The sequence below is a fragment of the Crocodylus porosus genome, unplaced genomic scaffold (assembly GCF_001723895.1).
Source record: "Crocodylus porosus isolate Cpor-Errol unplaced genomic scaffold, CroPor_comp1, whole genome shotgun sequence".
Lineage (NCBI taxonomy): Eukaryota > Metazoa > Chordata > Crocodylia > Crocodylidae > Crocodylus > Crocodylus porosus.
The window spans coordinates 1,859,713-1,884,775 of record NW_017728932.1 but is presented as its reverse complement, the minus strand read 5'-3'; the positions used below and the strand labels follow the sequence as shown (position 1 = coordinate 1,884,775).

At 47.5% G+C, this 25,063-nt stretch overlaps 2 protein-coding genes across 6 annotated transcripts in view; both read left to right on the top strand.

Moving 5' to 3' along the window:
• SH2B2 (SH2B adaptor protein 2) overlaps positions 1 to 12,657 on the top strand; it is a 47,502-nt gene extending 34,845 nt beyond the window's left edge. For 3 of the 5 annotated variants that reach the window (XM_019545416.1, XM_019545417.1, XM_019545415.1), the window contains exons 5-10: positions 181 to 275; positions 1,042 to 1,233; positions 1,826 to 2,019; positions 6,350 to 6,521; positions 8,028 to 8,144; positions 8,502 to 12,657. In XM_019545416.1, coding sequence (XP_019400961.1) covers positions 181 to 275; positions 1,042 to 1,233; positions 1,826 to 2,019; positions 6,350 to 6,521; positions 8,028 to 8,144; positions 8,502 to 8,821 — 1,090 coding nt within the window. In that variant the 3' untranslated portion in view covers positions 8,822 to 12,657. Of the gene's footprint in view, positions 1 to 180; positions 276 to 1,041; positions 1,234 to 1,825; positions 2,020 to 6,349; positions 6,522 to 7,493; positions 8,145 to 8,501 lie in introns of those variants that run through there. The other 2 variants (XM_019545418.1, XM_019545419.1) reach the window with 2 other exon arrangements.
• A 2,892-nt stretch (positions 12,658 to 15,549) lies between these two features.
• Positions 15,550 to 23,467, top strand: PRKRIP1 (PRKR interacting protein 1 (IL11 inducible)). Its single transcript, XM_019545414.1, has 6 exons — positions 15,550 to 15,694; positions 15,966 to 16,044; positions 17,503 to 17,603; positions 18,504 to 18,589; positions 20,439 to 20,503; positions 22,686 to 23,467. The coding sequence occupies exons 1-6, from the start codon at positions 15,575 to 15,577 to the stop codon at positions 22,799 to 22,801; spliced, it is 567 nt and encodes a 188-aa protein (XP_019400959.1). The 5' UTR covers positions 15,550 to 15,574; the 3' UTR covers positions 22,802 to 23,467.
• Positions 23,468 to 25,063: the final 1,596 nt, after the last annotated feature.

Genomic DNA, 25,063 nt, shown 5'->3' with positions numbered 1-25,063 from the left:
TGTGCTGGCCTTTTTAGGAGCATGCAACTGCGATGTGGAACTAAGGTTTAACCAGAATTGTTGGATTAGCTAAATGAGTCCCCATTTCTGCTTGCAAATGGAAATTCCTCCTCAAGGCAAGGCATGTGTCTGCAGAGTGACACCCCATGAGGGACCATCTGCTTTGCTTTTTCCTTGTAGGGACAGCGGAGATGATATTGAACTTGCCTCCTGTGCCCAGGGAGCCTGTCTGCCGGGCAGGATGTCCTCCTGCAGCTGTGAATTTCTGTCTGATGGTAAGGATGGCCAGAGAAAATTGCCAGATGTCTTGGTTTCAGATGCTGGGTGTCTGTGGGTGTCAGGCTGGCTTCTGAAGTGTGAATATTACCAATGACAAAGGAAACTTCATAAAAGGTGGGGGGAGCTCTGTTGTGTTTTGTGGCCTATCTTTTTCCATGCAGCCTCTCAGATGTTACAAACTAAATAACTAATCATTTCACAGTCTACTAAAATGGAGAGAAAGTGGTTAGCTCTCATGTGGCCTGTAGCTGGCCCTAGCTTGGCTTCAGCAACTTTCCTCTTCCGCCTATTCCTACAGAAGTGGATGGCTCCCAGGAGGAGTGAGGCTAGCGCATGGAACACTTCTAGGTTACTCGGTCAAATCTGGCCCATTTCTACTGTTGTCCTCTGCTCCCTGTGGTGTAGGACATGAGTTTGAATCTTAGTCCACTTCCTAGTGAGCATCCCTGTTGCTAGCCCCAGCAGAGCAGCCACCTGCTGAACGGTATCATCTTTGCCATTTGTAAGGGGCCCCTTCCGGCCCAGGTAAGAGCTTGCTGACAGGATGAGGTGGAGTAGGCTTGAAGTGCCTCTGTCTTTGATATGCCTGTCCCCTACAGACGTTGGACGCTAACTAATCTGAAATAAGTCAGGGCATCAGCTGGTTTTCTCTGCCTAGAGGGCACAGACAACATACCCCCTAGAACGGTTAGCACTGGTCCTGCATTGATTTGCAGAAGGAGCCTCAACATGTTAAGCCATTAACATCTGAATCTCTTTTAGACGTGCACAGGCCTTCAGACAGATGTACCATGCCTCCCCTCCACAATGCTGCCCCACCTGCTGCCACAGCCACCATCGTCTCAGGACCACACGGCAGGGTCAGGGACTCCTCAGGGGAGCATCTGACTCACGTTCCACTGGAGAACTTCCTGCAGACTCTGGAGTCGCCCGCCACCAGCAGTCATCTAGCAGGTACCTGGAGGGCCCGGGGGTGGGGTGCAGCCAAGTTGGTCTCTTTCCTAAACTGGCTTTAGCAAAAGGTTAGGACAGGGGTAGGCAACCCCTGGTACACGTGCTAGAGAGTGGCATGCAAAGACATTTTGCTTGGCCCATGTGCCGTGGGGAAAGGGCTGGGGCTGTGCTGCCACAACAAGGATCAGGCCCCTTGTGGCTCCCCCACCATCTGCCCCTGGCATGCTCACATATTACAAGTTGAGGTTGTGGGTATTTTTGGCACTCTGCCCACAAACGTTGCAGACCCCTGGGCTAGGACTCTCCTTCTCTGCCATGTGGCATTTTCAGTGGAATTTGATGGGAGTAGCTCTGTCCCCCGCTAGCCACAAGTGTATTTCCGGTGCCTGTTACAAACCGCAGCATCCAGTCTGACGTGGGCACTGGCTTCCCAGCATGCCTTGTGTACCTCAGTACAAAGTCCTCCTGCCTGAGCAGCCAGGAGTTCCTCTGTGTAGCCTGTGCACTACTGCTGCATCTGCTTTTCAACAGTAAAGGCTTTCCTTTCTCAGCTGCCCCTTCCCCTTTTTTTAACCCTTTCTGCCTGTGCCAGGTGATGAAAGTGAGACAGAAGTGGAAGTCAACCTCTCTGATTTCCCCTGGTTCCATGGGACACTGTCACGGATTAAAGCTGCCCAGCTGGTGCTCTTCGGGGGTACCAGGAGCCATGGTCTGTTTGTCATTCGGCAGAGTGAGACTCGCCCGGGCGAGTACGTGCTGACCTTTAACTTCCAGGGAAAAGCAAAGGTAGGTGCTGCTGCTGTTGTTACATCTCTCTTAATGCAGCAATAACACTTGCCCAGTTGCAGGGAGAGCATCAGAGCAGCTGTGTCGTACAACCCTGAGGCTGGTCTCTCCCATGGGAGAGGGTCTCTATCAGGCTAACTCCTGTGGTAGGGCACCTGAGGTGCCTGTCACTTTGAAAGGCCAGGCAGCGTGCAGAGCCATGGGCAGGTGGGGTCAGGACTATTTGAAGAGTCAGCTGATCTAGGGGCCAGCAGGTGAAGGTAAGCCTGAACACCAGGACCATTTACTAGTCCATGGAAATGCGCTCTGTAGTATATAATATGGCCACCCTTCGGTACAAAGAGTGATACTGGGAAACAGAATCCCACTGAAAATGAGAGAAGGCATATTAAGTAGCTGCCAGAGTTGGAATTTACTTCCTGGTGCTTTTGTCAAGATAAGATAACCACCAGGGGCTTTTGTGGTGGAGGCTGAGGGATAACCACCATGAGCCATTGGGGACTAGCACTGATGGGGGAAAGAGAGCAGCTCTGCATCAGGCAAGAACAAAGGGCATCCCTAGAGGAACAGAAAGGAGGATCTGAAAGCTGCTTGTTGGTACAAAATGCTGCCTAAGGGTCCCTGCCAGTCCCAGATATAATGAACAAGTAGTAAAGTGCCTGGTGATCTCACAGCATTCTCCCCTCTGCCCCCAATTCTCCGGAGGTTATCCAGCTTGCTAATGGCCACGCAGGTTTGGGTGTGGGCTCAGCTCCTGAATGTTAGTGCCCGTCCAGAAGGATGCAGTCAGTACAACTGGGGTGCTCAGGTTGGCTGCAGGGAAAACAAACCTGGTGTCGGGGAAATGCTGAGGTGTGGAGTTGCACCCCAGAAGTTTGACAGCTCGTGCTTCTCTGCTATGAGATGAAGGGTTTAAAGAAATAGTGTTGGCAGTTATTTGTCCTGGTGCCAGCCCATCAGGGACATTGCATTAGGAAGATCGGAGCAAGCCCTGTTTTTCCTCCACCTCCCCCGCCCTCGACGCCCCACTGCCTTTTTGTTCTTGGTGGCTGGTTCTTTGTCTTGTGCAGATCATTTTTATGTAGTGTCTGTCTCATGTGCCCCTGCATGATGAATGGACTGTGCATTTCTACTCATAGAGCCCTCCCAGCACCCCTTGTGTAAAGCTGCTGACCTCACTCCATAGCACTATAGAGCACAGCCACGTGTCAGAACCAGTGTGGGACTGCTAGTCTGCAAACCAGTGAGCGGCTGAGAGCACAGGATTGTCAGGCTGGAGAAGAGACCACAGCAGAAGAACTTGGTACTATGGCCTAGTGCTTAGTATAGAGCAGGAGTGCCTTGAGATCCTTCTAAGGGTGCCACACAATGTTAGCACAGTTAGCTGCACAAACATGATTCACAAAATAAACCTAGAGATTTCCAATAGGAATCCATAGTGTTAAAAGCATTCTGCCCTGTTGTGGGCTTCCTGAGTTCTTTGCAACAGAAGAATTACTTTAATGCTTTTCTGTAGTCAAAAAATAAGTGAAAACATAAGCGGTGGCATATTCAAAAGGATGCACTGAGTGAACCACTGGTCTAGAGGATTACTCTGAATATCAGTATCCTGCTCCTAGCTCTGCCACTGACTCATGCAGTGATGCAGGGCAAATCACTCAATCCCTCTGTCTTCATCTCTCTCTCACTTGTAAAACTGGGCTGATACCTCCCTTTCTGGAGTGTTTTGAGTCTCTCTTTTTCCTTAGTCCTATTTCTGCTTGACTGCTTGAACTGAGCCAGATCTCCAGACTCTAGAGAGAAGTATTAGTTGTTCCCTGGTGAAACTGCTGGTTAATCTCCTGTGGAGAAGAATATTGACCTTTTGGCACCAGCTGCAGAATTTCTTGGTCTGATGGGCTAAAGCAAAATGCAGTTTGCATGAATGGTACTGCAGCTAGAATTAGAAAGGGTTAAACAGGATGGGAGGTGTATATGGCAGAACTAAGAGTGCAAATCCCCTCTCTCCATTAAAAACAGCAGGGGTATACTAGAGTCCAGCAGCTACTCTGCCAGACTCTGGGCTAGGATAAGGGGAAGGGGAAAAGAGATGCTCCTTGAAATGATGTTCCTCACCCCAGACTCTGCAGGGCTGGAGTGGCAGAGGCCATCCCAGGGTACACCTTAGCCTTGGCAACTCATTACAGGCCTAATCCTGAAAGCCACGAGCAACCACAACTGTATCTGGAATTGGGAGTACCGTGGGTACTCATCATCCCTCTGGATCTTTTCCTCATGCTGTCCTCTCCCAAACATCCCAGTTCTCAATACGTGCATTGATGGAGTTCATGAATCTTAAAAAAAGCAGGCAGGGCTCCAAAGAGATTAAGGAATGCTCCTTCCCTCTGGACTGCTGCAGAAGCACTCAAGCCTTTTAGTTAAAACCTTCTACTGCCTGATTAGCAAGGACTTCCATAGCTGGATACCAGTGCATGGAAGACAACCCAGCTGAACCAGCCTCCTGGCTGACACTACCACAGAGATGTCAGAAGAGATGCTTTAGTCCACATGCCAACTCCTGCTCCCTTTACGCAGGCTAGTGCAGCCATCAGTCCCCCTGAAGCTAACAGGACTCCCTGAGGTAGGGAAGGTTTGTCTTGGAGTATAATTTTGGGAGGAGGACACACTTTTATATGGTAGGGAATACAGGGACTTACGGTTGTGTCTGACGTAGTAGATTCACAGACTTTTAAGGCTGGTGGGAATTACTATCGCTCTCCAATCTTGTTAGAACTAGACTTCTGAAGCTACCAAAGTTTTGCCACTGATGTTGGCTGAATGAAGAGCTTTCAGTGAGCAATACATATACACTTCCTTTCTGGGACAGCAGGGTTGTCTGATGGTGTTCCAGGCCTCTAAAGAGAGAGCAGGTGCTGCTGTTATTAAACAAGTTCACTGTATAACAAGGACGGCAACTTGCTCTAATTCTTGCCGTTCTGCTAGACAGCACTGCTGCCTAGCTGTGGTCTGCTGAGAAGCTGTGTCAGTGGCCTGGATGAGTCAACGTGTCGCAAAGCTTTTGACTTCTAGGTCACCAGTTTGAATTCAGCTGAGCTCAGTAATGACTAAATGTTACCCCTGAGGACCACGTGGCAGCGAGGGCTGCAGTCTCAGCCTGGTTCCTCCAGGGACAGAAGGGCCTCCTGGCCATTCATGCTAGTGTGCTGACTCGGCAGAAGCCTGGTTAAGGCCCTGGGCAGAGCTGCCTTGTAGCCTGTAGACATTGTCTCAGGGCCAGGGGTGAGTTAGAAAGGCAGGGACAGACAGGAAGCTCCCAATGGGAGCCTCTGGCCAGGTTAACAATGGCCTCTGGTTCCCAGGGTTGTTGCCCGTGTCGGATGACCTAGGGCATGCCAAAGCACCAGAGTGCAATGTGTGTCAGCAGTTCATTCCACGGCGCACCACTCATTTCAGGAGCCAAGAGAAGCAGAGACCCACAGGGTCTGTCTGTGTCCAGCATTCCTCTGTGTTCATGTTGCAGGGCTCTTCCCGTCCCTGCCATAGGGCATGTCTTATATATAGGCTTTATCAGTACTTTCCTGGACTTTATTAATAAATATGCATATCAGTGTTTTGTGAAGACCAATGCAGGTGGATCCTGGGGTTAACTGAGGGATTTGCTACTTGGGCAGTTTCAGTGAACAACACTGCCCTCCTAGGGGTACCACTGTAACAGTTTAGCAGGCCAAGCCACAGTGGTAAGTGGCAGAGAGAGAGCCCTTGATTTCTCAGCCAATGCCTTGTACTGCTGTTTGGTGTCATGGTCGTGTGCAGCTGGAAGCATTTGTCAGTGACAGACTTGGAGCACAGGCCCCTCACTGTGCATTCTCCGTGTGCAGCCTCTCTTCTTTAAAGACTTTCCCAGATTTTCTTTGAAAGAGCCTTTGCTTTTGATTCCCCCTCTTTCTCAAGGAGCACTTCTGTTGAATGCTGTTCACAGCTCAAAAGGGCAGCTTCCTCAGCCCGTCGGATTCTGAATGGGTCATAGCAACTGTTGCTTGGCAGCCAAACAGTTTCTCACAAAATGCTCTGAAATGTGAGATCTTCCTGTTTTGAGCCAAATCTTTAGTGAAGCAGAAGAGCGGGGTTATGTTTGGAGACTAGTGGCCACCTCGGTGGGGGGAGGAGCAGATGGCCATGTCCTATCCATCACGTGTAGGAAATGAGATGCATGAAGCATTGGCAGCAGGTGTGCTCTGAAGTCACGCACCTGTCCATATCTACCTCCTTTAGCCTGCCTGTCTGCTTTGCCTTGTGAAGGCTCCTGACCCTGGTATGCTCCTCTTTGCAGCATCTACGGCTCTCCCTGAATGAGACTGGCCAGTGCCACGTCCAACACCTCTGGTTCCAGACCATTTTCGACATGCTGCGGCACTTCCACACCCACCCCATCCCCCTGGAGTCCGGCGGTTCTGCTGACATTACTCTCCGCAGCTACGTGGTGGCACAGAGCCCCCTGCCTGGTAGGTCACCCTGTAACACAGCCATGCTTGAGAGCAGAAGTCTGAGAGGGATGTAAATGTCCACAGAGCCCTGGTCTGCTGGGAGCTGGGCTTTTATTTCTATGGGTTGGAAACTCAAAGGCTTAGAGCCATCTGCAAAGGGGAATGAACACTGCTTCATCCAGGGTTAGAGTTGGAGTAGGTTTGCTGCATTTGAATTGTTCTCAGCTCATTCACACACAACAATTAGAACCTGCTTTTAAAATGTTTATCTCATGGAAGGGCTCCAAGCGTGCCTCCACACCCTATGATAAGTATGCTCGGACTGGATTTCCTGAGATCCTGTAACTGTCCAAAAAAATAAAAAAGGCCTTCCCCCACCAACAGTCTTTTCCAGAAACTAGGCTGTTGCTTTTGTGGTGTTGGCTACATGTTGACCCTTGAAGGTTGGGCCTAGGAGTCTTATAGATCTGGAGCTGTTCCAGCCACTAGCCAGCATGGCCAGAATTAAAACAGGTCTTACACACAGGGCCTTTTTGGGTGGGCTGGGTGTTTTACCACCCAGGCCACTTTTGCAGCAGAATACAGTATAGCACCTTTAAACCAGGGATCTCGAAATAGTGAACAAAAGTGGGTCAGAAACTAAAACCCCACTAAACAGAGGGAAAGACTGAGGGGCAGGGAAGCTGTGAGTCGCATAGTGAGCGGTTAGAACAGACTGCAGGTGCCTGGATCTGTAACTCGCTCCACGTGCACTTCTGACCCTGCCCGTGGCTGGATTGTGACTGAGGTATGTAGAGAAGAGAGGTTAATATTTTGGGATTCCACTGTCCTGGGTGCAGTCCTGACTGCTGATCAGCCACACTGCTGATGCTCTAAACCAGAGAGTCTTACAAAGCTCTAAGCCATAGAGTTGCTGCCTCTAGCAGATCTGAAAGTCTGGGGGTTTGCTCAGCGCGGCTGCCTTCACCATTCTGCCTTTCCCTTGTGAAGCAGGAAGAAGGGCTTTGGGAGGAGGCCCAGGATGTGTATTTTCTGCTCCAGTGATAAGGAATGTACTGAGCGGCTTATCGCACCGTACAGGCTCAGTGAAGCAGGGAGAGAAGTCACTTGAGAGGTGATCAGTTGCCACCTTGTGGGAGAAGAGTTTATTACCTGCGACCTCAGTGGGCCGGGGAGCAGTTCATCACGGGCGTTCTTCCCTGAGGCTCTCGAGGGGCTGAATGTTTCCAAGCAGCACTGAAGTAATTGCTTGGGATCAAGCTGCCTCCCCATTGGGAGAAGGCTTTTAAAAGCCTATTCCCCAAAGTGAGGCAGCAGTGAGGGCTCTAATAAAATATGCAGTCCATCACTGGTTTAGTTAACCCTGAGATTGGGTCTGGTGTTGCCAGCAACTTTTTTCCCCAGTGAGGCAGGTTTTCTCCCATCCCCAGAGCAGATGGCAGAGCCCAGCCCACCAAGACCCCTGACTCTACCCCAGAGAGCTCTGTGCTATCACCAGTACCCCTCACTGCCATGATCCCTCAGATGGTGACAGGAACCTTCACCAGCTGCTGTCTTCTCACCCCAACCTCCTGGCACAGCAGAAAGCACCCTGTTTCACTGAGCTGGAAGCATCTGTGGTGGACATTGCTTGGTGGCCTGGTAGGTTGGTGGGAAGGTGACAGATTGTGCGTCCCACCCAAACTCACAGAGGTCTGTGGAGCTTAGGGTAGGGGGGAACAGTGTCGCAGCACTGGTACTTACTATGTACCCGCTGCAAGCTGGCCCCTCAGTTGCTGACAAGAAAAGCATTTGAGCTTCACTGGCTTCTGAAGCTCTTGTTATACACAGGCGCTCCAGCAGGATCCCTACAGAGCCTGATGGTGTTTCAGGTTTATGCAGGGCAGGGAGAAGCGTCACCTCTGAGAACAAGGGCTGGTGTTGGTTCTTTGAGGGAGAAGGAGCCTCTGCTTCTCCTGTGTTGTCTGTGACTGTGGCACTCTTGTGTTTAACTTTCAGAGACTGGCCCCTCCCAGGCCATTGCTTCTCAGCAGCCCAGCTGCAGGCATGACCTCCCATCCCAGCACTACTTCTCCAGCTTTGTGCCAGGCGCCTTCCAGCCTGCATCCCCCTCAGAGGGTGCTATTGCCTCTTCCTCCTCCTCTTCCTCCAACCACCCATCATACCACCGGATGGAGGGGACCCTGAACACCCGGAGCCGCAGCAACAGTGTTGAGCGCCTGCTGGAGTCGCCCAGTGTGAGCACAGAGGACTATCATGAGAGCGAAGGCTCACGCAACAGGACCAGGGCGGTTGAGAATCAATATTCTTTCTATTGAACACTTGTGGACTGGAGTCGAAGCCTCTGTTTGGGGTTTTTTTCCCATGGAGATGCTGCTTGTGGGAATGCTCATGCTGTTAGCAATGAGCCGGTCTCCTTGGCTCTCTCTCCAATGTCTCCCCCACAGTGGTTGTTTACATATCGTCAAGGCCCAAAGCCTTGGGCCAGCCCCATTCTGGACCTCCTCTCTGGTGTTCCCCTCGCCTTAGAGTCTGACTTGCCCCAGCTGGCACTGTCAGAGTCTCCAGCTCCTTCCGCCACCAGCAATAGACAGAGGCCATCCTCTCCTTTTCTTGTGTGCGCTGAGATGTGGGTGACATGCAACCGCCAGCAACTGTGGAAGCTCACTGCTGCTGAATCTCACCATGTCGGAGACCCCTACCAAACACCTGCACTGCTTCATTGTGCTCGAAACCTGGATGGCTGAAGATATCAGTGCCATTATGGAGCCTGTTTTAGGGCCATCATTGCCCTCCAAGAGCTCTTGACTGCTTGTGCTGTATGCCCCTTTCTTCCTGGCCAGGATGGCTCCTCCACCAATCCGACTGAGACATTCCCCTTTCCATTTGAGTCTAGTAACTGCAATGATTCTCCTGGAATAGGACTCTATGGCTTTGATTTATACTGCTCTTGCTTTGTGCTCTCTATGGCTGAAGCACTTACATGTGTCTCCATGATGGATAGAGGGAGACATGCTCCCACTGCAGCCTAGGTCACCTCAAACCATTACTTCTCTTTAGGGATGGTTACCTTAAATTCTGCAAACAAACCAGTGCAGGGCAGTAATGGCTTACAGTGGCCTTGTGAGTGACACAACTCTCTGAGCCAACTAGCAGACAACACCCACCCACACACACCTCAGAGCCATGATGGAAAGGCCCTGCCTGACTAGCTAGCCCTAGTCTATTGCTATGGCAGGAGTGTCCACTGCAGAGAACTTAACTGAAGAATTGACCCATTCCTTTTCCTCCTTAGTTTTAAAAGTCTCAAGTCATTTGCAAGGCATGATACTGTCATCCTGCCCTTGCCATCTCTTGGGGCAGTCATCTTGAGGGTGCCACTGAGAAACACACCCCTGCTCACCCACCCCTGGTTGGCACATGCCAAACCAGGGAATGGGACGGTGAGGCTATCTCACAGGATGGAGATGGAGAGCTCAGGAATGATAGCGGGGGCATTCCCAGAGCAGCTTAATTGCCTCATTCCTGGGTTCAGTGCACACAGAGTAGGTGGCAGGGCTGCACTTCTCTACAGCATTCTCTAGAGCACCATGGAAACAGTATGGATGTGTGTCCTTCACTGGCTTAAATCCATGTGGCCTGTCGATACGGAATTTCCCCTCAGTCCCTTTCAGGCCACTGATGATTTTTTTGCTGCTCTTTTGTGGACTCCCTCCAAGCTGGCCAGCAGTTTCCTGGTAACACCAGTGTGAGTGCCAATGTGCATGTGTCTCATTCATGTTTGTACACCCATATGGAAGTCCCTGGCTGCATCCCAATCCTAGCTCTTGGCTCTCCATTCTACTCTCCGTGCTAGCAGGAGCCCACTCTAAGTTCACTTTCTGAGTGAGGTGGCTGCTTCTAAATATCCCGGCTTTTAAGGACAAATATTTTTGTGGTTTTTTTGTTTGTTTGTTTGTTTTTTAAATCTCCTTTGCCCCAAAGTGGCAAGTGTAGCCACTAATTCTGGGTACTTCATTTATTGTATCCCCTACTGGCAACACCCCTGGAGCCTCATTTTTGGAGGTATGAAAATTATGGTATCCAAAACCAGTGCTTGCTTTTAAAAATGCTGTCCATGACACCTAATTGCCTGAGGAGAGAGAACCAGAGAGAAGAGAGGCCTGTTCCCTGCTGCATCTAAAGGCAGACCAACTGAGGGGCACAATGAATATGGGTTGTTCACACTGGAAGTTGAGTAACATTCCTCCCTGAGTGTCTGTCCAAGGCAGCATATAAGACCTGTCTGGGCTACATATTTTGTACTGCTATAACTACAGGAAACCCTCACTATTCCTGGGTTCGGCATTCACGGTTTCAAATATTTGCAAATGCTGAATCCACTTCTTAAAACACTTAAAGGAGCTCTTTGGGAGCTGCGTGCCTGCCGCTGCCGGGCTCCCATTGCCGCTGCGCTCCCGCCGTTGCCAGAGCAGCCATACCCCTGCTCCCCCAGCGGCTGGAGGCACAGAATTCATGAACACAGGTGGCATTCATGAACTCAGTGCCTTATTTGTGGATTTCGCCATTTGTGGGGGATGAGAACATATCCCCTGCAAATGGCGAGGGTCACCTGTATATGGGAAAGGGGGGTGATTTTGTAGTTCAACTGGAGTAGCTGGACAAGAACAACCACAAGTGTAGTTCAGTAAAATGTGGCTTTTACTGGTAGAATAATTCCTATTTGGGAAGGGCAATAAGCCATATCAGTATAAGACCTCTTTATACCAGCAGCCCTGCGTCCACACCCTAAGGCCAGACCCTTCTGCCATCATAGCTGTGCCGGTCAGGCGTGCAAAAAGGCGCGATTCTTGACTGACACAGCAGAAGCCCCAAGTATCACTGTAGTTATGCTAGCAAAATAACACTTATAGCAGTATAGTTTGTTCTGTGTACGTGTGCAAGGGGTAGTTGTACTGTATCTGTGCAGAGTGCAACTCTGTTGGGATGAGCTGTGTCCATATGAGGAGCACTTGGTGCATGAGTATTCTGCACTGATAAATCCCCTCTTTTTGGCTTTCGTTATGTAACAGCCATTGCTGTGATCACCTGAGTCTTTCCCCAGCTTCTTGGGTGGGTTCTGCAGCCAGCAGCAATCCCTGTGCTACAATAGTGCTGCTGCTGGTAGTACCCAAGCTGACTAATGGAAAGCTAGCACAGCTTGGCCTACATGAGTAGCAACCACAATAGACTGCAGCATAGACAGAGTTCATACAGTATGAGGCTTATGCCTCAGCAAAACCAGAGCTCCACATCAAGGCCCTCGAGTAAAGGCTTGCTTGCTTTCTTTTTGTGTGTGTGCCTTTTCATGAGCCAAGAGCATGTCCCCATATCTGTTCCCTTAGTTCCACCTCTCCCACCTTTGTAAAGGCCAAGGAGGTGGCTTCTGAGCCAGCTGCCTGCCTTCTGAGCCACAAGGGTTGTGCTTCTGAAGCATGGCAGGTTGGCATGCCATGCAGACACCCCTGCCCCAGAACACCCAAGTGTAGCCTGCCCGCTGGTGCCTGCGGCTGCTCCTGCTGTCAGAATTCAGAGGGGACACTGGACGTGTTTTTTTTAATTTGATTTGGGTTTTTCTTTTTAATTGTGCATCACAACTGCCCAGCCTGGGAATGAGCGATTATATGAAGAAGTCTGTGCAATATCCAGAAGCACGGTACTGTGCGCTACAGGGAGAGGCAGAGTTTCCTCAGCCAGTGAGTCTGATAGAGACCTGCTTTGTGTGCACACAAGGAACCAATGAGGAGTATCCAGATATCGCACAGCCGCTGCCATATTGATCTTGGAAGAGGCTCAGCAGCTCCTGGGATAGAGGGGAAGTGTTGCTTTGAAGACTTCCCTGTGTTGGCTGCTTTATTTGCCCCTTTCAGGTCAGCAGGGACAGGGAACGGGGAAATGAATGATCAACAAGCAAAACTGTTAATTTGTAAATATGGAAAGATCTGGAGAAGTTTAATGTTCTGTGAATAAATTAATTTTATTTAAGAAAAAAACCCTGCTTGTAAAACAAATGGGGAAAGTGTTCCAGTTTTGAAATAAAAGCACTTGAAACAGGACATGTTGAAAATGCTACAGGGCTTTCCTGGGCTGCTTGTAAAAGCAGAGGTTGTTGCCATGTCGTGTGTGGAGGTGGTAGTTTGTGGTATATAGAACAGCAGCACCGAACAGTGTTAGCCAAGACGTGCTAGGTGCTGTTCAAGCTTTGGGCGAGAGTCTGTCCTTTCCCCAAAGAGCTGCCTGCTTAAATAAACAAAGGGGGGGGAGGAAAGAAGTATCCTTATCCCTGTTTTGCGGGCGGGAACTGAGGCACCCGGTGATTTTTCCCAAATCACACAGGCAAAAAGTAACAGGGCTGGAAAATGAAGCCTGTCTCCTGCCTCCTAGGAAGAAGTTTCACATTACACTCGGACCATACTAAATCTGTGGTACATTAAGCTCCGTTAAAGTCGGAACATGCTCGCAGCTTACAGCCATGGAAAAAACAAACTAGTGCTTTACTTCCATCTCCGTGTGCCCCCGGACTGAGTGTAGCTCATGCCTAGAAGCAGAATCGTGTCAGTTTGACTCGGCTCACCCAGTGTCTGTATAGCCCACATGCTTCACTGGGGCTTTTTGGTACTTTTATCTAATAGCTGTTTGAATTGGCTATTAAATAAAGGCACCAAAAAGCCCTTCTGTACCATGTGAGCTATACAGGTGCTAGGGACCTGGGTCAAACCAGTGCAATTACTCTTCTGGTAAAGTGTTTCCTCCCCCCCCCCCATCTGGTGGTGGTGACTGTGAACAGTTGCATGTTAAGGGTTAATATAATTTCTTGCTTCCACAGCTCTGACTTGCCACTAGTGGTCTGGAGAGCAGGGGCTCTGCTAGAAGCCAGAACACTAGGGCTCTATGCCTGCTCTGGGTGGTAGGGGGAGGAGCTGCTGGGAGCAGTGCAAAGTGGGATGCTGGAGAGCTGCAAATTGCTTGTTGTAGGTCTGTGGTGCAGACTGAAGTTACCCTAACACAGGGGCGGGCAACATGTGGCCTGTGGGTTGGGTGCGGCTCTCCAGGCCGTTCTATCTTGCCCGCAGGGCCCCTAAAAAATTTAGAAAATTAGTATTTATTTGGCCCTGGCTGCTGGTCATGTGGCCCTCAATGGCTTCCCAAAACACAGTAAGCGGCCTTCCACCTGAAATAATTGCCCGCCCCTGCCCTAACGTGAGCTAGGTAGCAGAGCCCAGAGTTAACCCTTGCCTGAAGTGGCATTCAGAGGGCACTTAACATGAGGTAACAAGCTTTACTGTGCAGATGTTTGCATTTTAAGTGCCTTTAGCATGGTCTAGTGTAATATCACCCACAGTTTAGTGCCTTAATCACAAGCCCATTCTTTTTCCTCTTCCATGTGCAGTGCTTAGATCAGCAATCTCTCAGACGGCGAAGGCAACAGCTACTTCCGTAAGATCCTCAGAGCTTCCACAATGTCAGTGGAGCCTCTGTGCTGTCAAGCTGCTTGGCTTTCTGCTGTCCCCTGGGTTCGGGGTTTGGAGGCTTCTCATGAATAAGTAGACTCAAAGCCCTGAGTCAGCCTTGTCCATGGCTAAATTGAATTATGGTCAAATATGAAGAAGACTCCAATGTGGTAACCCCCCAGGCTCAACACACATCTTTTGTGGTGGAGGCCTGTGTTAACAAGATCATGCTATCTGGTGCCAGTTTAACACACTGTTTTGCTATGTATACCAGTGCTTCTTTGCAGATTATTCTATGCCAGTGGTTTTTAAACCTTTTTTCATTTGCGGATACGTACAGAAATTTGGATGGAGGTGTGCACCCCTTTGAATTGTTAAGTGTGGGTGTTCATCTACTTTTGATTGATCAGTCATCTTTTGTGGACCCCTTAGACTTAGCCTGCAGAACCCCAGGGGCCCATGGACCACAGGCTGAAAAACACTATTCTGTGCCACAGAATTTCCCAGCCTGCATTGCAGCAGGGGGTGCTGGCATTGTTCTGCCTCCAGTCTTTTCTGCTCTGCTGAGACACCAGGGAAGAGGTGTCAGCTTTTCCCAGTATGCACTGAGTTCATCAGTGCTGTGCTTGTAGCTCACCACGCCCCGACATGGTTGTGTTTCAGGAAAAAGCTGCTCCAGTCTTTTGTAATGGAGCCAAAAAAAATGTGTCACAACCCACTTACCAAACATGCACGCCTGTAGTACAAAAGGGACCTTGACCTACTGTGTGATCAGGATGATGTAAGCAGCAACACTTGAATGAAGAACAAGATGGGCTTGTCCACTTGCTACCAGCTAGGAAGCTGCTACTGCCAGGTTGTCTGTTTGCTAACATAATTCGTCTACTCCACATCCAGGAGTCCAAAACCATACGCGGCCCTACTACGGGCAAACATCCTCCACCCACACCTGGGGCTTCAGATGTTTCCAAAAGCTTTGGCAGGCATCTTATGTGCAAGCACAAGCCCAGAGGTTTGGGTTTGGCTGCCGTAAGGCCCTCGGAGCAAGCGAGGGAGAAGACTCCCATTTCCATAAACTGGGTTTAAAGCCCCTGCGCCTCTGGCTGGGTACCGAACCGAGCCAAAAGAGCAGTTCAGGACAACTGCCTTCTTGGCCCCAGGTACGTGCCAGGTTAAGAAGTCGCTACGCTTGATCTGAGCCTGTCCTAAGGTCCTTGGCACTGGGTGGCCTTTCCCCAGGCTGGTAAGTCATTGGTACCCGGGCGTGACGGCACACGGCAGCCTCCTGCAGAAGGAAGGCGTGGAAGATGCAGAAACCCCACGTCGTGTGCTCTTTCCGCAGGATTCACACGTGGACGGGCCTGTCCCGCACCAAGCAGGGCCGGGGCCCAAGGCGCTGGGCCAGGCCGCCACCCTCTGCCGGGCGCCACCAGCACTGCGCGCGGGGCGGGGCCGGGGGGCGGGGCTGGAACGCGGAGTGGCCCCGCCCTCCTCATGCATATTCTCGGGCGCTAATGAGCGCGGGGCGTCGCTGCCGTGACGTCATCAGTAGGGGCCGGGCTCCGCGGGCAGAGGCCGGAGATGGCGGCGCCCTCGGCCCCGCGGCCGCCGCGGCCCCGCAAGGAGCCGCAGCCGCTGGTCATCCCGCGCAGCGCGGCTGAGGAACAGCGCCTGCGCCTGGAGCGCCTCATGAAGAACCCGGTGAGGCCCGGCCTCGTCCGCCCCTACGCTCCGGGCCATGCGGGAGGTGCTGAGCCCCCTCGGCCCGGCCCGGCCCGGCCCGGGGGTCCCCCTCGGACAAGCCCCCTGCCGGGAGGAAGCTCCCTCTCCCCTCCTCCTCCCGGCTGCTGCTGTCCCCCAGCCCCTGGCACCTAGGTTGTGCCAGCCTTGGGATCTGTGCCGAGTAGTATTCCGACACGGTGATCTCTTCCCCCAGGGCAGGCGCTGATGCCCGGCTGGTTTATTGTTGCAGGACAAGACTGTTCCCATCCCCGAGAAACTGAGTGAATGGGCGCCGCGACCTCCCCCAGAGTTTGTCCGAGATGTCATGGGTAAGGGGGTTTGTGTCCAATGCCCGCACATTGAGCAGTTCAGGCTTAGATGAAAGCATGGCAGGATGGGGGGAGTCTATTCTGCTTTCCCATAAAAGGGCCCGGACTGTCTCCAAGTCATTGCTGAAGTTCTCATCTTTATTGAGGTTTGTTGGTGCTGTTGGTGTCCAGAATAAATGTCTGGACCTCTCCAGACAAGGCTCTTTGGGTGAATCTGATATCTTTTATTAGACCAACTTAAATAGCTGGGGAAAAAATAATTTTAAGCAAGCTTTCAGGTTCAAAAACCCTTTGTCAGGCTGAGGAAGTTTCAGTGTTAGTGTGTGCTCTTCCTGGATGGAATGAAAGTAAAGCTAGAGGCTGGGCTCTCCAGGAAGTTTGTCTGTATACCTGGCCATAGTGAATATGGCCAGTTGTTGCTGAATAGCAAGTTGGGTGTGATTCTGCCCTCTCTAAGGGTCTCCGTTTCAGCGCCCCCAAAAGTGTTCTGTCTCTCAATGAGAAACTGAAGTTATATTGTTCATGTCACACAGAGCCTGTGTCTGAGCAAGGGGTGCAGCCAGGAAGTGGTGACACTTGTGGCTTTTTATTAATTATTATTTGGTTGGTTTGTTTTTTTGGTTGTTTTTTTTTGTTTTTGTTTTTGTTTTCTGGTTTTTTGGATTAACTTTGTTGAGGGAATAACCTGCCTGTTCACTGCTGCTTGTTTTCTGTACTTGTTTTTCATTTAGCTAGTTATAGGAAAGAGGCAGGGGAAAACAGCCTCAGCTCTATAGTGGCAGAACAAGGTGTAAGTTGCCCTCTCAATTGTGCCTCTCTGCCTAGGACAGGGTGTGAGAGCACTGTTTCTGTGACCCAGTCAGCGTTTAGAGCAGTGATTCTGGTACCCTGGAGTGTCCTGAGATCCTTTCAAGGGTGCTATGGGTGCCATGTAACATTAGCACTGTTAAGCGTGCAAACATGATTCACAAGGTAAGCACACGAATTTCAGGTAGGAATCCATTGTGTTAAAAACAGCCTGATCTGTTATGAACCCTTTGAATTCTCTGCAAGATCAGAATCACTCCATTATTTTTCTGGAGTTGGGAAATGAGTGAAACCTAAAAGCTGGCATTTTCTAAAGGGTGACGTGAGTCTAAAAAGGTTGAGAACCGCTGGTGTAGAGATTCAGCTGATATTCCTAGCAAACATTCTGATTAACAAACTAACAGTGATGATGGTTTTAGTGATGTGGATTGTTGACCAGTACATAGATCCTGCAGCACTGAGTTGCAAGTATCTTATAGTTTGCTTTAGCTTTTCCTGTTGATCTGGGCTTGATAAAAATGGGTAGCAAACTTCTCATGCCTACAGTACTATTGGTATACCATGTCAGAGATTGAGTCATTTGTGAGTGTCTTGGTGTGCTCTTCTCTGTGCTATATGCTGACTCTGCAACCATTCCTGTATCACCGGCAGGTTCTAGCGCTGGAGCTGGCAGTGGTGAATTCCATGTGTACCGCCATCTTCGCCGGAGAGAGTATCAGAGGCAGGATTTTATGGATGCAATGGCTGAGAAGGTCAGTGGATTCTTACTATAGTCATTTGTCTGACTGCTTGATATTCGCTGGATAATTTTTTCCTAAGATCATGAGAAGAGAGACTAGCTTAGTTCCAAACTGTTTGGTCTTATAATTATTTTCTTAATCTGGGCTATGTGTAGCCTTTGAAGAATAATATTAAAATATTAGTGCTTTGCTGCTGACCTGATCTATCCTTCCTCTTCAGTGGGTGACTCTAGGGAATACATATAAAGCCAAAATATGTATGATCCTGTTTTCAAATTGGACTAAGAGTGCTTATATACAGAAATGGGTAGAATTTTTTTCTAGCTAGTGAGGTAAGCAGAATTGTTCATGCTTTCTTAAAAATCAAAAGAAATCCTTAATCGTTCTTATCTTGCAAAGAAAGCGTAAAACCAAATACTTGAACACAAGCATTAGGATTTTATGAGTCCAGAGGCCTGGACTCCTTTTTAATATTAGGACTTCTGTCTAAGTCCTGAACCAATAATACAATGGCAGTTCTGTTTCAGGGACCAGTGTCCCTCTGTCAGTTCCTTATCTTGATAAAGTTTGAAAAGCCATTCAGTTCCTATGTTGCTGCTTATGTTCCTGGTATTCTGCTTTATTCTAGCACTCTGTAGGACATGGTCCTGATGTCTTTGCCACCAATGAAGTTGATGAGGATTTCTACCCCCTTATTATGGCTATCTGGGTTCAGTCCTTGATGTTTTTGATTAATATTGTCTGCATAAAACTTACCTATGTAATCTTTCTTAATACAAGAAGGCACCTTAACAAAAGCTTCCTGGAAAATCTCCCAGCTATTTGCTAAAAGATTTTTCTTTAAATGGAGATGGCTTATGAATGGTATTAAATTTAGTTTGTAACCAAAGTGTCACATGTGATCAATTACAGCAAAAACTGGATGAGGAATTCCAAAAGAAATTGGAGAGGAATAAGATGATTGCAGAGGAGCAGACGGCGAAACGCAGAAAGAAGCGGTGAGGGCAGACTGTCAAAACCTTAATGCTATGCTTTATCTGTAGCCATGTACTTTAGAGATAAATGCTGCCTTCTTTCTGTAGAACTTTTCACCTGAGATGTCTGGCTACACAGATCATTTCTGTTAGCACTGTTCATGCCTTTATAAGGTTGGGCCTGTGCTATTTCAGCATCAGCAGTACCATGGTATAATTGTATTTTAACTAGGATTCTTGTTGGCACAGCTTCTTGAACACCTGAGGAACATAGCTGTGCCAGCAGGAGTTTATATGTAGATCTGGACTGTGTGAATGTCTAGCAATTGGAGCCAAGGACCTGCTGTTCAGAGAATGACTTTGCATCTTGGGTCTATGCTGGGATGTGGGCCAGCAGAAAGAACCTGATGATACTGTAGATGAGTATTGCAGATAAATTGGCGTGGGTAGGCCAGCTCATTGTTTGCATGTGGATAGTCAGAAGACTGCAAACTGGCCACTGGCCTAAAGTTGCAGTGTTGTGGATTTAACAGCTGTGCCTGCTTACTCTAGTAATGAATGGAGTATGAGGAAAGGCTGAGGGATCTGGGACTCTTCAGCCTGAGGAATAAAAGCTGAGAGGGGACCTGGTAGCAGCTTACTGCTACACTAGGGGAGTACATCGAGAGCTCAGTGAGCAACTGTTCACCATGGCACCCGAGGGGAAAACCAGAAGTAATGGCCACAAACTCCTGGAAGATCGATTCAGGCTCAAAATTAGGAAAAACTTCTTCACAGTCAGGGTGTGCAGACGGTGGAATAAGCTCCCTCCAGAGGTGGTGCAATTGCCTACCCTGGAAATCTTCAAGAGGAGACTAGACACCTTGCTGGGGTCACCTGACACCCAGTTATCTTTCTTGCTTGGTGCAGGGGACTGGACCCGATGATCCTCTGAGGTCCTTCCAGCCCTAAAATCTATATCTGCAGACCCACATTCATAGCAAATACATGGAATCATTGGTTAATATAATGTTTAAGTCTATCTTGTAATGACACCCATCAGCATGCACGGGACTGATATGTATACATTCCTGTTACTAAGAAGTACATTGGAATAATGTAGACATTAAATTCCACAGTCCATTTTATTGCACTGTTTCTTTAAACTGCTAGACTAAGACTATGACTTCTGAGCCTGCTGAGCCTCTGCAATTTCTCTTTGATCTCAGTTAATTTAACTGCGAGCAAATGTCCACATGTCAAGCTCTTTTGTCACCTTTTACTTTAATTATTACCTTTGTCAGCACTCTTGACCAAGGGGGCCAGTGAGAAATGGGCCATGGGGACTGAAATGTCCTCCTATTCCTTATGGGCAGGCAGAAACACACTGGGAAGGAAGATCAGTTTATAATGTATTAGTCTGTTTCAGGGGATGCTTTCAATTTAAAATATTGTTGCTGGTAAAAATAAGGGATTTTTTAATGTAAGATTTTAATAATTTGGCTTTTGACCACTGTTTCTTTTTCTGTGTTTTATGTTGGCTTTGAAGATAGATGAGTCAATTTCACTTCTGCTTTTCATTAGTTTTCATTTTAAAGTTCTTATGTGGTGGCACACTTTTGAGTTGTAAGGGCTTTAAGGGAATTAAATGACTTCAAAAAAAAAAAAAAAAGGGTTTAATTCAAATAAAATTAAGAAGGGAAACATTTCTGTAGGTCTTGTTTGCTCCAGTTCTGTATGTTGAGGGCAAATTTGACTAGAACTTGTCTTTAAAGGTGTGAGTGTCCAATAATACAATACATTTTCTGTAAAATCCTGATTAAAAAAATACAGAAAATTTGAAAGGCTTGAATTCCTCTGTGTAAGAGTTTGGGGTTTTTTCCTTGCTTTACAGCCAGAAGTTGAAAGAGAAGAAGCTGCTTGCTAAGAAAAGTAAACTAGAACAAAAGAAGGAAAAAGGTCAGTGGCATCTCATTTCTCTCTTTATGGTAGAAACAAATGTAGCTTTTCCATGCTTTTCTGCTGCCACAATGTTTTATGATAGCACAAAGCAAATAGATGTCCGTGCTCTGTCTTGCCACAATGTAGTTGTGACAAGGTAGTAATTTGTGCTGCTTTTTTTTTGCAGCGAGTGTCTCTCCTTTATGGCAGGAGACCATGAGCAGGCAGAGCTGCCCATACCCTCCAACTGCCTTGAGTAGGTGCTCTTGGGGCTTGGTCCTTTGTGCCCCAGGAATTTCCATGTGGGATCAGACCCCTCAAGCCTTGGAAGTGCCAGGCTTCCTTGCTTCCAGGGACATGCCTTGGGATCTCTGGGGTACATTTCTGGAAGCTGGACAATATCGCCCATTGTCCAGCCTGTTGGTCATACAAGTAAGGATATATCCCAGCACAACTAATCTGGTTCATTTGGTGATGTCTAGTTCTGGCCTTGGTGTTCAGTTCAGTTCTCCAGTCCAAAGGACTGAGTTGATCTATTTTTCACCAATGCGTGCAGCTCATGCCCGTGTGGTGGAGGTCAAGTTTGGCCCTTATACTTGAAATTTCAGCTAACATTTTCAGAAGCTCTCCTGGAAAGTTACTTAAGGCAGGACGTATGCTCAAAAGTTACTTTTGCTTTTTAAAGATGTTACCCTTCATTCCAAATATCCTGGACTGCTGACTGATTTTGTTCACTACTTAACTGCAGTAGATGCTGGTGTTTTCTAAGGTGAACCTGTTGCAATTTTTTTGGCCCAAGCTGACTTAGAACTTTGGAATTAAAGCAGTTTATGAAAACAGTCTTTTCTTTAAATGATTATAGATTACAGGAACATTTTGTATACTGAAGCTAGTACAGAAAGAATTAGAACTATAGTGAAAGAGAAAAGAAATGCTAACAAACACTTTGGACAGTAGGAAAATGAATTATGATATGTACAAGCCCGATCCATTTCAATGCCACTATTTTTCCACACACAGTGGAATTTCTTATGCAAAATAAATTTTAGGATTAAAAAGAAACACCAGTTTCGAAAACTTAATTTTGATAAGCTCAAGAGCACCAATTTTTATTTATTTTGTTGTTGTTGTTGTTGAGGACCAAATACTTGCATCTGAAGTTATGCAGTCAACATACAAGAGTGGTCAAAGTATTTAGAAACGTTTTGTGATTTGCATTCCTATTCAGTAGTCACTCTTACCATTGGAACACTAGCAGTGCCTGATAGTTCTGCAAGAGTCAGGAGTTGATTGGTATTTCCAGCTTGCTTCATTTTCTGCTTTTAAAATCAAATCTGTTTTGAACCTTGCATGTGTGTACCTCAGCCTGTGAGCCATTAAAACACACTGGTCCAAATTAATCCACGGGAAGATGTTACTGAAGTGATACTCAATAAATTCATCACAATGTTTCCGGTTTGTGGGGCTTGGTCAAGGAGAGACATTTAAATTTCAGGATCTTTATTGTGATTAATGGCATGTTGGTGAGCATGAGACTTGTGTGGTAGGAGTGGTGGTATGACTTGAAGATTTTCATATGTAGGTTGCTTATTAGGACCAGCATCACATTTGGCACAAACTGGCAATTTTCTTGGTCTCAGCCACTGTCTTTTAAAGGGTTCTTCCAAGAAAAGGCTGAGGCTCAATTGGTGGGTGTGGCATCCAGGCTGCTGCCTTTTATCTGAATTAAGATTTTTTTATCTCCAGAATTCTACATCCAATGCCTTTCACCATCAGTGCAGTAGGAAAAAAGCATGGAGCTAATAGCAAATGACAGTTCATTATTTTACCACTTGGTGGCATCAAACTACTACTAAATGTGATCCTCAAAGGTCAGAGACTGGACTAAGTATTATTGTTACCCAAACAAAACAAAGTGCAGAACTAGAAGAGGGGCAGTAAGAGATACATGTTTATTTTGTCCAACCAAACCTGGGCATGAGGGTGCTTTTTCTCATAGTAAGACTGGTTCTGGGGGTCTCTTAGCTGGGCAGACTGTTAGTAAATACACTGTTGGGAGCAATTCTGTGATGACCCTTGGGAAGGAGCAAGATGTGACCTAAACTTATTTTCCCTAACATCCAAGACTGATTTGTTGGTGATTATTTTGATGTGCCTTCCTCGCTACATGTAGTCAGATTATTCCATTTTCCCCATTTAGAGTCTGACCAGTCACAAGAGCAACAGTCCAGCGAGGAAGAGGCAGATGATATGAAGGAGGAGGAAGAGAAGGAAGATGATGCAGAAGAGCCAAGCTTTGTGATGGGAAGAGGATGATGCTATTGCAGTGGCAGCTGGAAACAACATTCATTGCTTTATATTCAGGAGCATGAAAATCTTTCATCTCAGCCGGGCAGAATCCATCGGCATATGTTGTACCTGCTTAACGGTGGAGGTGTGACCTTTGCATCTGAGTTCTGAAGGGTTTTTTGGTAGATGCCAAATAACAGAATTTTCTTAACTGCTTGTAAAACTGCTGTGCAGTCTGCTATAAGGTTGCTCTAAAGAGTCAGCCATGAGTCTTTGTGACCCTAGAGTTCTTTTCAGCATGGCCCAAAGCATTTGCTGTCTGAAAGCTAAACCATATTCATCGGCAGACAAGGTTCTTTGGGCAAATCATATTCATCAGCATTTAAGGCAAATTCTACTGTGAGGGCCAAGATACCCAACTTCCACTGAAATTGATAGGATTAGGATGTATGAATCTAAGGGCAAAAATTAGCCTGTAGCAGAGAATGGTTTGGCCCCAAATTTCCCTGCACTGTGAGTGTTTTCAGTTTAGGGGTTTGTGACAAGCCCATCTCTAACCCAAAGAAATTAGTTTATGATCCTAGGCAGGTTCTATAGAATTTTTTTTAACGGGTGATCCCTTTTTTATTACTTGGATGTGCCCTACAATTTTCTTCTAAATTTTTCTAATTAATAAAAAGGGAATGTCTCTCACTTCTTGTCTGATCTTATTTGAATGGGAGTTAACTAAAGTAAAGTACTTTTTGCCAAATTTAGAGCTTGTTTAATAGGCTGAGGAGTCTTTTAAAGAGTTTAAACAGTATTTGGTTTCATCAGAGTGGGAGGTGGTGAGTTGGCATGATTTTAGGGACCCTGAAGTAGGGGAGAAATACTTAAATCTGTGGTAGAGCTCTAATCTGAGTCTTTTGCTGGATTAAGGGACAAAAAGATGAATGATAAAGCATTTGAAATGGTATAGCAAAAACAGATTAGCCAAGAGATTAATTCATCAAAATACGTAGGAGGCCCATAAATTCCCCAGAAATGGGGAACTGTGTCTCATTCTTTCTGCTTTGGTGTTGCATTAAGTGTTTGATATATTTGAGACATACAGACTGTTTTGTTGGAGGTCTGCAGAAAGTGCTAGAGCTGGATGGGCCGCAGTGCAATCTCAGGGGTGAATCATGCTAGTTATCTGTTTTGGCGAGAGGAGACCTCAGGTCCCTTGAGCTGCCAATTTAGCTCACTCCAACATCATTGGCAGCTCAACTAAAACCAAAACACAGTGTTGTGTTCAGCATCTGTAGTTTGGACTGAAGAAAACCATTTTTTTTCCAACTTGGAAGTGCCTGTCTCTTCTCAGATGCTTTCGCTGTGACAGCTCAGTATCCAGAATACAGTGCAACTTTTAATTAATTAATTAATTTGTTTTTGTCAAGCCTAAGCTAATAGTAAGTTACCTAAATATATTAAAGGTATTGCAGATGAGCTCTTTACATTAGATTGTGCTGCCTGACACCAGTTATGTTACTTGACTAAATTGAGTTTGTGTAATGGCATCTCTGTAATGTTATTTGCCTGCTCAGTGGGGAAATACTATGATTCATCACAAGTGACATTTGAGTTCAGTTCCCTTGTGCTTCCCTCCCTGTTTGCTTTCTTCCAGTGGCAAGGTAAGTTTTTTCTTCTAAAGGTGGAAAGCTACAGGGGGTTGGCTCAGAAGTCATCAGATGCTGAGAGGTATTCAGAGCGAGCTGTGACAACCTTACTTCCTCTGTGCTGCTTCAAGTCCAAACCCTTAGCTCCTCACGGGGACGACGGAAGAAGACAGTGAATGCTCCATAATTAGGGTGACTATATGTCCTGTTTTAGCCAGGACAGTCCTGGATTTCAGAGGCTGGTTCCTGCCAGCTGTTAGGAATTATAATGGATATCCTGGAAACACAGGGGTATAGTCTGGCTGGGTGCAGAGCACCTTTTAGGCAGGCACAACTGCCTATCGAGCACACAGCCCCACCCCTGGCAACCTCCGAGAGTCGGGGTGAGGAGGGAAGAGGCAGGGTCCCAGATTTCCATGTGGGTAGCCTATCCATAACCAGTGACATTTTCCTCATGGACACACATTAATGTGGAGGGTTGTGCCCTTTCTTTGTTCTATTCAGAGTAGGGTGAGCAAACACTACTACTTTTGAGTGCTAGCAAGATCCATAAGAAGCACTTAACTTTGCAGTGTTCCTTTGATTTTTTAAAATTGTTCAAGGAACATGAGTCTCATGCATAGGCTGTACCCTGGGAGGCAGCATTTCCTTT